We start from the raw sequence: 17,791 nt of genomic DNA, 5'->3' as shown, positions 1-17,791 counted from the left end.
TCATGTTTAACTGACTTGCTAAAGTTTTTGAGGAGGTAACAGGATAGCTCAATGAGGGTAACACTGTTGATGTTGTATACATGGACTTCCAAACATTTGATATTATGCTGCACAACAGCCTTGTCAGGAAAGGCAATGGTATAAAAGGGCCAGTAGCAATGTGCATACAAAATTGTCTGAATGACAGGAAACACAGAGGAATGGTCAGTGGATATTTTTTGAGCTGGAGGAAGGTTTAAGTGGATTTCCCCAAACTTGTTATTGGAACTCTTGTTTTTCTTGATATAATTTAATAGTCTAGATCTTGATGTGCAGGGGAAAATTTCAAAGTTGCAGATGACATGAAACCTGGAAGAAGTCTAAATTGTGAAGAAGTCAATGCAAAACTCCATGAGATGATAATTTGGTTCAGTGGGTAAATAGGTAGTGAAGAAGATTTAATACGTTAAAATTTGAGATGATGCAATTTGGTAGGAAGAACATTGAAATACAATATAAAATAAGTAGTACAATTCCAAAGCAGCTGCAGGAGTAGAGGAACATAGGCGTTTATGTGCATAGATCATCGGTAACAGAACAGGTAAGGAGAGCAGTTAATAAAGTATAATAAAGCATAGGCTTTATTAATTGGTGTACAGAGTATAAAAGCAAGGAGATGATATTGAATGTTTACAAGATACTTGTTAGACTTGCCTTGGAGCATTATCTACAGTTCTGGGCAACACAAGGATGTGATCGCATTGGGGAAAGTGCAGAAAAAATTTGCAAGAGTGATCCCAGGTATGAGAAATTTCAGTTGTGAGGATAGAGTGAAGAAGTTTGGACTTTCTCCTTGGAGAGAAGGCATTTTCAGGATTATGAGCGTGCTGGATTGAGTGGATAGGGTGGAACTGTTACTGCTCATAAACAGATCAAGAAAGACAAACCTGGCACATAGGAAGATGGTCGTGGTTGTTGCAGGTCAGTCATCATCTCAGCTCTGCAGGAGCCATCAGGGTAGTGTCCTATCCCTAACCATTTTCAGCTGTTTCATCAACGACATGCCCTCCATCATAAGATCAGAAGTGGGGATGCTCACCAATAATTGCACAATGTTCAGCAACATTCACAACTCCTAGATACTGAAGCAGTCCAAGTTCAACTGCAACAAGATCAACACAATATCCAGGCTTGAGTTGACAAGTGGGAAGTAGCATTCACACCAGACAAATGCCAAGCTAAGGCCGTCACCAATAAGGGACAATCTAGTCACTGCCCCTTGATAATTCAATGGTATTAGCATCACTGAATCCCCCAATATCAACATCCTGGGGGTTATCATTGACAAGAAGCTCAACTGGATGTGCCACATAAACACAATGGAGACAAGAGCAGGTCAGTGGCTAGGAATACTGCAGCAAGTAACTCATCTCCTGACTCCTCAAAGCCTGTCCATCATGTACAAAGCTCAAGTCAGGAGTGTGATGGAATACTCCCCACTTGCCTGGATGGGTGCAGCTCCAATAACACTCAAGAAGTTTGATACCATACAAGACAAAGCAGCACACTTGATAGACAGTATATCCAGATTCATTCAGTCCCTTCACCATTGATACTCGGCAGCAGCAGCATATACTATCTACAACATGCACTTCAGAAATTCACCAAAGATCCTTAGATAGCACCCTTCAAACTCATGACCACTTCCACGTAGAAGGACAAGGACAGCCAATACATGGGAACACCACCACCTTCAAATTCCCCTCCAAACCACTCACTATCCTGAATTGGAAACAAATCATTGTTCCTTCAGTGCCGTAAGGTCAAAATCCTGAAATTCCCTCCCCAGTGGCATTGTGAATCAACCCACAGCAAGTGGATTGCAGCGGTTCAAAAAAGCAGTTCCCCACCATCTTCTCTAGAGCAACTGGTGACGTGCAATAAATGCTGGCCAGCCAGCAATGCCTACCTTCCACAAATGAATTTAAAAAAAAGAAAGAGGGAATAAACTTAAAGTGATTTGCAAGTGGATTAAGTATGATATGAGCAAAAACGTTTTCACGTAGCAAGTAGTTAGGTGTGGAACGTACTGCCTAGAAGTGTAGTGGAAGCAAGTCTAATTGAGGTATTCAATAGGGCATTAGACAATTGAATAGAAATAATGTGTAAGTATATAGGGAAAAAGGTGAGATTGGCACAAGGTAATGATGTCATTTGAATGGCCAGTGCAGACGCAATAATTAAATAGCATTCTTCTGCATCTTTACACTTTCTAATTTTGTGAAATGTTGCCCACCAATCCACTGACTAAATGAATAGAATAAAGCAAAAAATGGCAATACTAAAAAATGTACATAGGGTAGATAGAGTCTTTTTCCCAGGGTGGAAATGTTAAATTATTGGAGACATAGGTTTAAGGTGAGAAAGGATAAGTTTGAAGGCGGTGTGTGAGCAAGGTTTATCACACAGAGGGAGTCGGTGCCTGGATCGCAGGGGAAGTGGTAGAAGCAGATACAGTAGCAACATTTAAGAGATATTTAGATAGACACATGAACAGGCAAGAAATAGAGGGATATGGATCATATGCAGGCAAATGGGATTAATTTAGAAGGTTCTGTTCCTGTGCTGTACTTTTTTGTGTTCTGTGTTTCAGAAGATCAAAATATAGAGGACAGATTGGAAAATCAGTGATCTTCAAACTATTGTGGTTCTGTTCGCCGAGCTGGGAATTTGTGATGCAGATGTTTCGTCCCCTGTCTAGGTGACATCCTCAGTGCTTGAGAGCCTCCTGTGAAGCGCTTCTGTGATCTTTCCTCCGGCATTTATAATGGTTTGTCTCTGCCGCTTCCAGTTGTCCATTCCAGCTGTCTGCTGCTGTGGTCAGTATATTGGGTCCAGGTCAATGTGTTTGTTGATAGAATCTGTGGATGAGTGCCATGCTTCTAGGGATTCCCTGGCTGTTCTCTGTTTGGCTTGTCCTAGTGTTGTCCCAGTCAAACTCATGTTGCTTGTCATCTGCGTATGTGGCTACTAAGGATAGCTGGTCGTGATGTTTCGTGGCTAGTTGGTGTTCATGGATACGGATCGTTAGCTGTCTTCCTGTTTGTCCTATGTAGTGATTTGTGCAGTCCTTGTATGGGATTTTGTACAGCATTGGTTTTGCTCATGCTGGGTATCAGGTCCTTCGTTCTGGTGAGTTGTTGTCTGAGAGTGGCTGTTGGTTTGTGTGCTGTTATGAGTCCGAGTGGTCGTAATAGTCTGACTGTCAGTTCAGAAATGTTCTTGATGTATGGTAACGTAGCTAGTCCTTTGGGTTGTGGCATGTCCTCATTCCGTCAAGAACATTTCTGAACTGACAGCCAGATTGCTACGACCACTAGTTCTCACAACAGCACACAAACCAACAGCCACTCTCAGACAACAACTCACCAGAACAAAGGACCCGATACCCAGCCTGAGCAAAACCAACGTAGTGTACAAAATCCCATGCGAGGACTGCACAAAACACTACATAGGATAAACAGGAAGACAGCTAATGATCTATATCCATGAACACCAACTAGCCATGAAACAACACGACCAGCTATCCTTAGTAGCCATACACTCAGATGACAAGCAACATGAGTTCGACTGGGACAGTACTACTGTTATAGGACAAGCCAAATAGAGAACAGCCAGGGAATTCCTAGAGGCATGGCACTCATCCACAGATTCTATCAACAAACACATCGACCTGGACTCAATATACCGACCACTGCAGCGGACAGCTGGAACGGACAACCGGAAGCGGCAGAGACAAACCACTATAAATGCCGGAGGAAACATCACAGAAGCGCTTCACAGGTGGCTCCCAAGCACTGAGGATGTCACCTAGACAGGGGACGAAACATCTGCATCACAAATTCCCAACTCGGCAAACAGAACCACAACAACGAGCACCCGAACTACAAATCTTCTCACAAACTTTGATCTTCAAATTAAAATTTAAAATCATTGCAATTAACAATGAGTTTTCTAATATCTTTCCCCATACTCCTGCTTTGCTCATTTCTCATATACTTCTCAGTCACATTGTTTCAAAAGGTCATTTGCAGTTCTTTCCTTTATTGCTTCAGTGAGAATTGGTGCAGTCTCCAGTGTCATAACAAGCCAGATGTGTCCAGCTTCTGCCAAAGTATTTGATCCAAACCAGGTTGAGAATCAGGGATGTTACTGGCCTTGCTGCTGTGATGCAGAAAGGAGGAAAGTCATTCAGATGTCCACCGTGATAGGTCCCCAATGGATGCAAAATCCTCAAGATATGTGAAGAGTAAACAATCCCATTTGTGCAGGGGGTTGGGAGTGTGAAGCAAGTGTATTTTGAATCACTTACTCTTTTAATCTGTTTGAATTACTACAACAGAATAAGACAGAAGTTAACCATAAGATTATACAATATAAGAGCAGAATTAGGGTATTCAGCTCATTGAGTCTGCTCTGTCATTTAATTATGGTTGCTATGCTTCTCGATCTTATTATCCTGCTTTCTCTACTTCGGCTGTTCTTGATCTAGTCCATCTACAGATGTCCATCACACAATTACTATGAGCCCTCAGTTAAAAACTTGAACTAAGTCAATCTGGAGTTTATTTACTGTTCTTTTCCATCTCTTCCCAGGGGTGTTAGCAGTATTGTCAGGCGCTGTATCGAGAGGAAGACCGAAATAGAATATGCTGTAAAGATTATTGACATTACATCTGAGCATCTGACTCCAGAGGAATTGGAAGAGATTTGTACATCTACAGCACAAGAAATCAGCATCCTCAAGCAGGTCTCAGGGCACCAACATATAAGTGAGTAAGTTATCCAGGCTAAATCTGAAAGAATAGAACAACAATTGAAGAATTGAGTACAGGCCATGATCATAAACAGCGGAAGTTGCACGCATTTTCATTTGGGGACAAGTGCCAAAGTTTGAGAGCTGTCCACAGAATAGTGAGCAAAACTGTAACATAGTTATACTCAGAATCACGTCCGTCAGCCAATATGACATAGTTCATCACCAGGAGAGACCCAGCAAAGATGGCATATAGTCGGGTGGGAGTGGCCCTTGAAGTTCAAACATTCACTTTGGATTCCTGTAGGTCAAACATGGACAAGTAAGCATCCTGCTGATTACCACATAGCCCCAACCCCATCCCCTCACCTGTTAAATCAATACGCCCCCGTATTGAACAACACTGAGAAGAAGCACAGAGGGTGACAAGGGCACAGAATGCACTCTAAGTCAAGGACTTCACTGAGAACGACTCAGTAGAATCACCTGAAGTGATTAAATCCCATCTTCAAATTGGAACAAATTCCATTTTGTTCTAAAGATCAGCTTAAAAACAGAGGTAACAGGTTAAATTTGGGGCATACGATTGTGGAGGTGATGGCCTTGTGGTATTATTGGCAGACTGTTAATTCAGGTAATGTTCATGACACCCAGGTTCAAATCATGCCATAGCAAATGGTGGAATTTGAATTCAATGAAAACGTGTGGAACGATAGACCTAATGATGACCATGTTGATTGACAGAAAAACTCATCTGGTACACAAATGTTCACTCGGGAAGGAATTGCCATCCTTTCCTGGCCTTGCCTACATGTGTCCCCAAATCCACAGCAGTGATTTTTAAAAATTTATTCACAGGATGAGGGCATCACTGGCTAGGCCAGCAATCTTTTGGCCATTCCTGGTTACCCAGAGGGCAGTTAGGAGTTAACAACATTGCTGTTGGTCTGGAGTCACTTGTAGGCCAGCCAAGGGAAGGATGGCAGTTTCCGTCCCTAAAAGACATTAGTGAACAGCTGGGGTGGGGGGTGCTTCTGGCAATTAACAATGGTTTCATGGTCATGCTCAGATTCTTAATTGCTGTACTTTAATGGTGGTTAATGTGGTTGACACTTAACTCAGGGCAATTAGGGATGAACAATAAATGCTGGCCTAGCCAGCGATAGCCTCATCCTGTGAATGAATTTTAAAAATCCATGATGCACTATGGGCCTTCAGAAGCAGCAAAATTATATTCAAGCGCATTATATAACCTCATGACTTGCATATCCACTACTGTATCATTACCACCCAACTAGCAGATCAACTCTGGTTCCCTGGGAGTGGGGGAGAGCTGCACCATATGTACTTGAAAAGAGAATTAAGTATTAGAGGTGATAGAAAGTTAAAATTAAATCAAGGGGAGAAACTAGCATGGTTAATGCAAGTCAATGGTGTTGTATTTCAGCATGGGTGAGGGGAGGAAGATGTAGCAGACATCTGAGTGGTAGGATATGAGAGTTGGTGGGAGTTGGAGTATGTATGAAGTTTCAGAGAAAAGATGACTAACGGGTCAGAAAAACAACTGAAATAACAATGCAGCTTTTAACATTTAACTTTTTAACTTTAAACTGGAATTCCCTCCCAAATGGCATTGTGGAGTTACCTTCAGCACATGGACTGCAGGGATTCAAGGAAGCAGTTCAGCTGCACCTTCTCAAGGACAACTAGAGATGAACAATAAATGCTGGCAATAAATGCTCATTCCTAATGAAGGGCTAATGCCTGAAACATTGATTCTCCTGCTCCTTGATGCTGCCTGACCGGCTGTGCTTTTCTAGCACCACACTCTCGACTCTGATCTCCAGCATCTGCAGTACTCAATTTCTCCTAATAAATGCTGGCCAGCCAGTGATACCGAAACCTTACAAATGAATAATAAAAAAAACTTGCACACATACGACGTAACTGGATAAAATTCAGATGGCATTGTTACTGTAGGAATAGCAACTTTTTGATCAGATACAAAACAACAGAATTACACTGGGTTGAACATGATGTTCTGTTTAATTATGAACGCCTTCTTTAAATTTCTATGACATAGACATGAACAATTTGCTTCATTGCTGCCAGTCTTTATTCTCCACATCAATCCACATCCATTCAATTCCTTTCCATCCAGCTGTTCCAGTTATTTATAGTTTGTTGAATACACCAGTGCTTTTACATTACATCATGGATTTTCTCAATTAAAATCTATTTCAACATGGCTTTTTGCCCAAGGAACAAAACTTCTGTTTCTTCCCAGAGTTGTATTTGTTTCCTTTCTCACAATTCTCTGTCATTTTTACACTGCAACTTCACAAACACGCACATGCTGCTAAAATTGAATTGAAAAGTATAGCTTTGGCTGAAACCTAGCATTGATCTCAGAATCAGCTATGACCTTAGCCAAGCTATTCCAGTTCCGCTACAATATTGACGTCTATCTGACAGTGGGGACAATTGCCCAGATACAACCACAGAAAACAGAACAATTTCGATTCAAGCAGCTACTGAGCCATCATTCTATTCTCGATCCTCAGTAAAGTGATGGAAGGTGTCATCAACAGTACTATCAAGTAGCAGCTGCTCAGCAATAACCTGCTCAGTGATGGTCAGTTTGGGTTCCACCCAGGGCCACTCAGCTCCCGACCTTGTTACATTGTTTCAAACATGGACAAAAGAGCTGAATTCCAGAAGTGAAGGGAGTGAACTGCCCTTGATGTCAGCATTGATCAAAATTATACTTTTTTTTGTGTATTTTGCATATTGTTGGTTAGATTGTAGCTATACTAGATTAGATTGATGCTAGAATAGGTGCAGCCAGTTCTGGAGCCAGTCCTAGCTCTTAGCAGTGTTGCATATTTCAGTTTAATTTTAAAGGTATGGACAGACTTGTGAACCAATTTAAACACAAAGAGTAGGGATAAAGGAAACAATTCTGGAAGAGAGGTTTTTTTCTGCCCGTGGTGAAAGACATTTGTCAAAAATTTATCCTAACACATTTTAGAGACATGGAATCATACACCATAGAAGTAGGCTCTTTGACCAACTACGTCTATGCCAACCAACAAACACAAAACTATGCTAATCCCGTTTACCTGCACTTGCTCCAGAGTTTACTATGCCCTGATATTTTATGTGCTCGTCAGATGCTTATTAAATGTTGTGAGAATATTTGTCTCCACACCCTCTTAAACAGCATCTTTCGTATTTCTACCAACCCCTTTTATTTTAATAAAAAAATTTCTGAGATCCTCTCTAAACTACTTACTCTTCACTTTAAACATATGCCCTCTGACCTTAGATACGTTTGCCATGGGAGAAAAGATTTTCATGAGCTACCCATGGAGAGTGTAGAGACATTTGGACTCTGCCATCTAGTTGAGGAAATTCATCAAAGAGCCACAGTGCACCTGAAGTCAATGGGAATCAAGGAGAACATTTTCTCCTGTTTGTTGGAAACTGGTTGTTGGAGGACAATCATCTCAGTCCAAGAGTATCTTTGTATTACTGTCGGTGTTTCACCCTGGAGGATTTTCGGGTCTGATAGGATTAATCATGTTTTTTTATTAGAAAACCTACAATGTGGAAGCAGGTCATTTGACCTAGCAAGTTCACACCGACCCTCTGAAGAGCATCCCAGCCAGATCCAATCCTCAACCCTTTTCCCTGTAACCCTGCATTCCCCATGGCTAATCCAACTAAACTATACATCCCTGAACACTATGGGCAATTTGGCATGGCCAGTCCACCTAATATACGCATCGTTGGACTGTGGGAGGGAACCGGAACACCTGACGAAATTCACGCAGGCACGGCAAGAATGTGCAAACTCTGCACAGACAGTTGTATTAAGAAATGGCTACTATGTTAGATTATGCAATTGCAGGCAAAAGGATATAGGATCTGAAAGGAATCCTTAAAGTCTCTATAACAACGCCTGTCACATCAATGCAACTTGTAATTAGTTGCTACCAGACTGATTCCTGGGTTGGCAGATTTGTCATACGAGGAGAGATTGGATCTGTATTGAATGGAGTTTAGAAAATTTGAGGACATCTCATTGAAATATATAAAATTCTTACAGCTCAACAGACTATATAGGAAGAGATGGTATTTTCCTTGTTAAATGCCATTTGGAGCTCCTCAACAGTCCATCTGCATATGCAGCAAGACTGAACTGCATCCAGGCTTGGGTTGATAAGCACCAAGTAACATTCATTAATGCCAGAAAATGGCCATCTCCAACAAGTGAAAACCTAACCATTACAACTTGACATTCAATGGTATTATCATTGGCTGAATCCCCCACAATCAGCATCCCAGACGTAACTGTTATCAAGCTATACTTCGGCTGTAAAAGCAGATCAGAGTAATTACAAAGTGGGTAACTCACTCTTGACTCTCCAAAGCCTCTCTCAGATCTCCAAACAAAGTGTGATGGAATATTCTTCAGTTTCTTGGTTGGGTGTAGCTCTAGCAACAGTCAAGAAGATTCCATCCAAGAAAAAAACAGCTCACTTGATTGACCTTACATCCAACACATTCAACATTCACTCCTTCCCTCCGATAGCAACAATGTGTACCATCTACAAGATGCAATGCAGAAATTCACCAAGGCACCTTTGACAGCACCTTCCAAATCTATAACAAGTAGAAGGGCAAAGTCAGCAGATGCGTTGGAAGAATTCTCCAATTCACTCACTAAAAGCATAATGGATATCCCTTCACCACATGGGCTGCAGTGGTTCAAGATTGTGGCTCACTACCATTTTCTCCAGGGCAATTAGGGTTGAGCAACAAATGTTACCCAACCAGCAATGTTTATATGTCAGAACTCCTTGTTAGAAATTGCATGCAGTGATCCAAACATGCCTTAATTTCTATGACTGATAATTGCTGATGATGCTGACACAGTGGGGAAATCCTGCATCTTGCAAAGTTAAGCATAGGTTTATATATAATGGGTATTACAACTGAAAAATTCCATTGAAATAGTAGGAAACTGACAAATAATCCATAAAATGTTTACCTTTACAGTTTCTTTCATCATAATTTTCATTGTGATTGAGTAAAGGGTGAAAACTCCCTTCTAGTTCTGCAGCTCAGTATATGTGACATCAAGGGAATTTAAACCCACAAAATAAGTAGACTTCATTGTGAAAGCTGAATGCCTAAACGTTGGAAGTGCTTTTAGACCACATGACATCAGAGCAGAAGCAAGTCAGTCAGCCCACTGAGTCTGTGTCCAGTATTCAGTAAAATCATGGCTGATCTGATTATCCTCAACTCCATGTTCCCGTCTTTCCTCATAGCCCTTGATTCCCTTATGTTCTAGCCTCTAAAACCCTCTTCAATAAAGAATTCCACAGATTCTGTCTGCTCTGAGAGAAGAAATTCTTCTTCAACTCTGTTTTAAATGGGGACTTCATTTTATGAGATTGCGATCTTTGGTCCTGGACTGTCCCTCAAGGGGAAAGAACCTCTCCACATCTACCCTGTCAAGTCCCATAAGAATATTGTATGTTTCAATAAAGCCATTTCTCATTCTTCTAAACTCTAATGAGTACAGGCCGAACCTACACAACCTCTTCTCATAAGACAGTCCCTCCAAATCCAGCCGAATGAACCTTCTGAGGACTGTCTCCAATTCATGCATATTTTTCGTTAGTCAAGGGAACCAAAACAGTTCACAGTAGTCCAGTTATAGTTTGGCAAGTGCTTTGTGTAGAGTCACAGAGTTGTCCAACTGATTTGTGTCAACTAGACATCCCAATCTGACCCTAGTCCCATTTGCCAGCATCTAGCCTATATTCCTCTAAGTTCTTCCTAATCATATACCCATCCAAATGCCTTTTAAATGTTGTAATTGTACCAGCCTCCACCACTTCCTCTGGCAGCTCATTCCATACACGCACCATCCTCAGCATGCAAAGGTTGCCCCTCAGGACCTTTTAAAATCTTTCCCCTCTTACTTAAACCTATTCCCTCTAGTTTTGGCCTCCTCCACCCTCGGTGAAAGACCTAGCCTATTCATCGTATCCATGCCTGTCATGACTTTATAAGCCTTCATTAGGTCACCGCTTCAACCTGCGATGCTCCAGGGAAGAAAGCGTCAGCCTATTCAGATATTCCATGTAAGTCAATCCCTGTAATCCTGGCAACATCCTGGTAAATATTTTCTGCATCATCTCTAGTTTAACAACATCCTTTGAGCTATTCCCATTGAAATAAAATCCAGCATTTCTTTTGCCTTCATGCTAAACCTGAATAATCACGTTTTGTGGTTCATGCTCAAGGACCCCAAATACCTCAGTGCTGCAATTGTCTGTCATCATTTGAATAATATTCAGCTTCTCTGTTCTTCCTGTCAAACATTTTTGCATTTTATTTTCTATATGCTGAGTCTTTTGCTTACATGATTAATGTGTCTATATTCCTCTGAAGTCTTTTTTGAATGATCCTCATCACCTGCCTTTGGTGTCATCTGTAAATTTGGTCATAATGCATTTATTTTCCTCATAGCTAGTCATTTATATATTGGAAATAATTGTGGCCCCAGTATTGATCACTGTGGCACCCACTGGTTATATGTTGCCAGCCTGAAAATGCTTCCCTTATTCCAACTCTCTGTCTTCTATTGGTTAGTCAATCCTCTGTCCATGATAATACACCAACTCCAACATCAGGCTCTTATTAAGGAGTCTAATACATGGTACCTTTTACCTTATGCTTTCTGAACATTCAGATACATTGCATTCACTGCTTCCCCTTCATCTAGCCTACTTGTTACCTCAAGGAATTTTAATAAATTTGTTAGGCTTGATTTCCCCTTTGTCAAGCCATGCTGACCCTGCTTGATTATATTATACATTTCTAAATGCTGTGCTATAAAATCCATTATAATACACTAAATTATTCCCAATTTTAATGTTAAGCCTATAATTTCCTGTTTTCTGTCTCATTCCTTTTTCAAATGTATTATGTTGGCACTTTTCCAATTGTCCAGAACATTTCCAGAATGTATGGATTCTTGGAAGATCACTACAAGTGCATCTTTGTAGCAACTCTTTTAAATACCCTAGGAGGCATTACATTAGGTCTTTGAATTGAGAGCAATGAACAAGCTTGTCTGAGTGCCAGTGAATGCCCTGCAGACTCAGAGAGTATGAGGGCAAGTTCACAACCTCAGCCTTGCTACAATCAGTGGGACTGAAGAGGAAGTTGGTGTTGGCAGCAGCAGTTTGTCTCTGAGCTGCAGATTGTCATAATCCAAGGAGATTTCAGGAGCAAAGAAGGAAAATCAGTACGAAAAATAAAGTGCTGAGAATTCTCATCAAGTTAGGCAGGATCTGTGTTGACTCCTCTATAACTGACAGAATTTCGATTTCCAGCATCTTCAGTATTTTGTTTCTCAATAAATGGAATTGGTGAGTTACACAATTGTTCTTTTCTGTTACAGTTTCACTAAATGATTGTTATGAATCATCAAGCTTCTACTTCCTGGTGTTTGATCTGTAAGTATGGAGGCATTAAAAGGAGATTCTAAAGACACAAAATCAGGAGGGGAACAGTATAGCATTCAAAGCGAGAACTCACTAAAAATAGAGATGAAAATGTAACAGTAAAAATAATCTCACGTTAAATGTCAGGGTCATAATATATAGAGAACAAAGATAAACACAGAATGTACAGAGAAAAATTACAAAGGAAATAAGATGGACAGAAAGACATAGAACAGCAGCTAAAACCAAGAAGACAGGAGAAAGGAGGAGAGGTTGCTGCCAATGATGGAGTTGGTGTTGGAAAAATAGGGCTGGTTAAGATAGATAAAGAGAAGCTAATAAAAAATGTTGGTAGAAAAGTTACTAGGTCTGCAGGGAATGTATCTTTGGATGATGAAACAAGAAAGAAAGGTTTTAGCTGCAGCTGTGGGAGCCAGGGGGCGGGAGGTTTACAAGTGTTTTCTGTTTCTTGAGTAAAATGGTCTGTTAATATCATAGCTGCAGGTCAATCAATCTAATGGTGACTTTGGGAAACTTTGAAATGATAATCCAGGACAAAATATTTAGTAAATATTAATAGATGACAGCCAACATAAATTTATTGAAGGCAAATCATGTTGATTAACTTGATTGTGTTATTTTGGAAGTTTTGGAGAGATTTGAAAGTGTTTGATAAAGTGCCAATAAAGGACCGAGCTAACTTGAAATTCAGGGGATTAAGAGAGCTGTGACAGCATGGATGCAAACTTGACTAAAGGATAGAAAGCATAATAATAGTGAACAGAAGGGAAGTTTATAAAGATTTTGTTAGCGGAGTTACCGATATGTCGTCGTTATGAAAGTCTGACTGAGCTCCAGGAATAGCTATTCCACTTAAATCTCAGCTGTATTCTGTAATAACCTGCTGTTTTTTTAATTTGATTTGTTATTGTGACATGTGGTGAAATACAATGAGAACTATTGTTATGTGTGCTATCCAGGCAAATTGTATGTATATCAGGGTAATAGAACAGAATGCAGAATATAGTGTTACAGCTACAAAGAAGTTACAGAGAAAGAGAAAGCTAGAGAACTTGGGTGACAAATCTTGAAAAGTGTCCATATTACACAGGTGGAGGGGCAGGATGTCTTAAAACACGTAAAGCTAGATAAATCCCTGGGACCTTAGGTGTTCCCCAGAACTTTGAGGGAAGTTAGGGAAGTGATTGCTGGACACCTTGAGATATTTGTATCATTGTTAGCCATGGTGAGGTGCCGGAAGACTGAGATTGGCTTACATGGTGCCGTTATTTAAGAAAGGTAGTAAGGAAAATCTTGGAACTGTAGACCAGTGAGACCAACATCAGCGGTGAGTATGTTATTGGATGGGGTTATGAGGCACAGGATTTACATGTATTTGAAAAAGCAAGGAATATTAGGGATAGGAGAAAGTGAGGACTGCAGATGCTGGAGATCAGAGCTGAAAATGTGTTGCTGGAAAAGCACAGCAGGTCAGGCAGCATCCAAGGAACAGGAGAGTCGACGTTTCGGGCATGAGTCCTTCTTCAGGAATGAGGAAAGTGTGTCCAGCAGGCTAAGATAAAAGGTATGAAGGAGGTACTTGGGGGAGGGGGGGTTGGGATAGTCAACATAGCTTTGTGCATGGGAAATTAAGTCTCACTAACTTGACTGAGTTTTTTGAAGAAGTGACGAAGAAGATTGATGAAGGCAGTGCAGTGGACATTGTCTATATGGACTTCAATAAGGTGTTTGACAAGGTTCTGCATGGTAGACAGGTCAGCAAGGTCAGATCACATGAAATACAGGGGGAAATAGCCATCTGGATATAAAATAGACTCGAAGGTAGGAGACAGAGAGTGGTGGTGGAAGGCTGCCTTTCGTGCTGGAGGCCTGAGACCAGGATCAATGCTGGGTCCACTGCTTTTTGTCATTTATATAAATGATTTGGATGTGATCATAGGTGGTATGGTTAATAAGTTTGCCGATGACAACAAAATCAATGGTGTAATGGACGGCAAGGAAGGTTACTTTAGAGTACCAGTGGATCTTGATCAGATGTGCAAATGGGGTGAAAAGTGACAAATGGAGTTTAATTTAGATAAATGTGAGATAAATGTAGGACCAATCAGAGCAGGATTTAGACACTTATTGGTAAGGTCCTGGCAGTGGTGCCTAACAAAGAGACTTGGTGGTGCACGTTCATTGTTCCTTGAAAGCAAAGTCCCAGGTGAAGTGGGAGATAGCACGGGGCAGAGCGACACTAGGCACATGGACGCAAATGTTGGCCGCTGAACCTTAAAGTTGGCCACTTGATGCACAAAGTGGCTGTCAGACCACAAATGGAAAGAGTCAACTGAGCAAACACAGATACTAGGCGAAAGTGAGGACGGCAGATGCTGGAGATCAGAGTCAAGATTAGAATGGTGCTGTAAAAGCACAGCAGGTCAGGCAGCATCTGAGGAGCAGGAAAATCAACATTTTGGGCAGGAACCCTTCATCAGGGATGAGCAAGCCCTCATTCCTGATGAAGGGCTCCTGCCCAAAACGTTGATTTTCCTGCTCCTCGGATGCTGCCTGACCTGCTGTGCTTTTCCAGCACCATTCTAATCCAAACATAGATACTCCATGGGACCACCAGATCACCAACACAATGCACTCATAACTTAGTTGATTAGTTTAGCACGGGTCGGGGAGAGAATACACATTAGTAGTGTATACTGCCTGCCGAAGTGTCTGGGTCCAGCCAACACCTTTGATAGAAATACTAACTGTTTGGTATGGACTCAATACAAAGTGCTAATAGCCAGGGCTGCAGTAATTACCCTTCTCAGGAAGAGCGATTAACACCCATTACTATAGCAATGGACATCCATGCAGAAGCTGAAATTGACAATGTCTGTGCTGAAACTGATAATAACCGCACTGAAATTAACAAAGGCTGTGCTGGAACTGACAATGACTGCACCAAAACTATTAACAATTCTGCAATGTTTACAATAAACATTACAAAGAAAATAACATCATCACTGATCTATTCTATGACAAAATGTTTAAAAGTATCTTGACATGTACTCCAGAGTGAGAGACGAATCACAGCTAACCACTGTGGTGTTGGTGTCTTTTCCCGGAGCTCCGATTTTCCTTGGACAATAAACTCTGTCATTGAACCCTGACTCTGACTACAATGGTGATTTTCCCCATGATACCAGGAGGCAGGGTAGTGAAGAAGGAGTTTGGTCTGCTTGCCTTTATAGGAGTTGGGATATCATGTTGCAGCTGTACAAGTTATTAGTTAGGCCACTTTGGAATACTATGTTTAATTAGATTAGATTGCTTACAGTGTGGAAACAGGCCCTTCAGCCCAACAAGTCCACACCGATCCGCCGAAGCGCAGCCCACCCATTCCCCTACATTTACCCCTTTACTTAACACTACGGGCAATTTAGCATGGCCAACTCACCTGACCTGCATGTCTTTGGACTGTGGGAGGAAACTGGAGCACCCGGAGGAAACCCACGCAGACATGGGGAGAATGTTCAAACTCCACACAGTCAGTCACTTGAGTCGGGAATTGAACCTGGGTCTCTGGCGCTGTGAGGCAGCAATGCTAACCACTGTGCCACCATGCCGCCCACAAATTCTAGTCTCCAAGCTATAGGAAGGATGTTGTGAAATTTAAAAGGGTTCAGAAAAGATTTATAAGAATGTTGTCAGTGTTGGAAGGTTGAAGCTATGGAGAGAGGCTATTTTCCCCAGAGTGTCAGAGACTAAGGGGTGACATTATAGAAATTTATAAAATCATGAGGAAGCTGGATAAGGTGAACAGTCACGGTCTTTTCCCCAAGGTAGGGGAGTCCAAAGCTAAAGGGCAGAGATTTATGGTGAGAGAGGGGATAGATTTTAAAGGAACCTAAGGGACAACTTTTTCATGCAGATGGTGGTGCATGTATGGAATGAGCTGCCAGAGGAAGTGGTGGAGGTTGGGACAACTACAACATTTACAAGGCATCTGGGTGTATGAAATGAAAGGTTTAGAACGATATGGGCCAAATGTGATTAGATAAAATTAGAATATCCGGTCAGCATAGACGAATTGGACTAAAGGGTCTGTTTCCATGCTGTATAGCTCTATGACTCTATCAGAATAATGCTTTATTCCTGATGAAAGGCTTTTGCCCGAAACGTTGATTTCACTGCATTTCGGTTGCTGCCTGAACTGCTGTGCTCTTCCAGCACCACTGATCCAGAATCTGGTTTCCAGCATCTGCAGTCATTGTTTTTACCTTTATGACTCTATCAACCTATATCTCTGAGAAGTCTGTTCAAAAGCCTGATAGCCGAACCAAAGAAGCTGTTCTTGAACCTATTGGTATGCGTTTTCAAACTTCTGTATCTTCTGCCTGATAAAAGAGGTTGGAAGAGAGTATAGCTAGGATGGGAGGGATCTTTGATGATATTAACTGCTTTTTCCAAAACAGCGGGAGGTACAGACAGAGTCAATGGGTGGAAGGCTGGTTTGTTTGATGACTGGACTGTGTTCACAACTCTGTAATTTCTTGCGATCTTGGGCAGAGCAGTTGCCAGACTCATTTATGATGCAGCTGGATAGGATGTTGTCTATGAGGCACCTATAAAAATTGTTAAGAATCATGGTGGGCATGCCAAATTTCCTTAGCTTTTCGAGCAAGTAGAGATGCTGTTGTGCTTTCCTGATCATAGCGTTGGTGTAGATTGACCAGGCCACATTGTTGGTGATATTTACTCAAAGGAACTTGAAACTCTCAATTGTCTTCACCTCAACACCATTGATACCGACAGGGGCCTCCACTCCATTTCAGGAAGTCGATGATCAGCTCCTTCATTTTGTTAACATTGACAGAGACATTGTTGTCTTTGCACCATGCCACTAAGCTCTCCATCTCTTTCCTGTACTGTCTTCTTGTTGTTTAAGATTATACTCACTACAGAGATGTTTCCAGCAAACATGCAAATGAACTTAAAGCATCATTTGGCAACATGGTTATCAGTGTCTAAGGAGTAGACTAAGGGCATGAGTACACAGCTTTGCGGGGCACCAGTGTTGAGGATTATCATGGAGAAGTGTTGTCACCTACCCTTACTGATTATGGTCTGTGTGTCAGGAAGTTGAGGATCCAATTGCAGAACGGGAAGCAGAATCCTTGGCCTTGGATATTGGAGATGTGTTTGGTTGGAATTATTGTGTTGAAGGCAGAGCTAAAATCAATAAATAGGAGTCCTATGTAGGTTATTCAGATGTTCCAAGAATGAGTGTAGGCCCAGGGAGGTGGTGTCCACCATGGACCTGTTGTGACAGTAGGCAAATTGTGTGGATCTAGGTAATCTTGGAGGCTGGAGTTGATGTGTACCATTACTAATCTCTTGAAATGCTTTATCATGATAGACATCAGAGCCACCAGTCATTAAGGCACGCTGCCTGATTGTGCTT

General features: G+C 41.5%; 1 protein-coding gene across 2 annotated transcripts in view; it reads left to right on the top strand.

The window, feature by feature from the left end:
* Positions 1-17,791, top strand: part of LOC132830609 (phosphorylase b kinase gamma catalytic chain, skeletal muscle/heart isoform-like) — a 184,627-nt gene that overhangs the window by 19,826 nt on the left and 147,010 nt on the right. For both annotated transcript variants that reach the window (XM_060848481.1, XM_060848480.1), the window contains exons 3-4: positions 4,636-4,811; positions 12,282-12,336. In XM_060848481.1, coding sequence (XP_060704464.1) covers positions 4,636-4,811; positions 12,282-12,336 — 231 coding nt within the window. The remainder of the gene's footprint in view (positions 1-4,635; positions 4,812-12,281; positions 12,337-17,791) is intronic.

The sequence above is a fragment of the Hemiscyllium ocellatum genome, chromosome 31, assembly GCF_020745735.1.
Source record: "Hemiscyllium ocellatum isolate sHemOce1 chromosome 31, sHemOce1.pat.X.cur, whole genome shotgun sequence".
In the NCBI taxonomy this organism is placed as follows: Eukaryota; Metazoa; Chordata; class Chondrichthyes; order Orectolobiformes; family Hemiscylliidae; genus Hemiscyllium; species Hemiscyllium ocellatum.
This window is presented reverse-complemented; position numbering and strand designations above follow the sequence as displayed.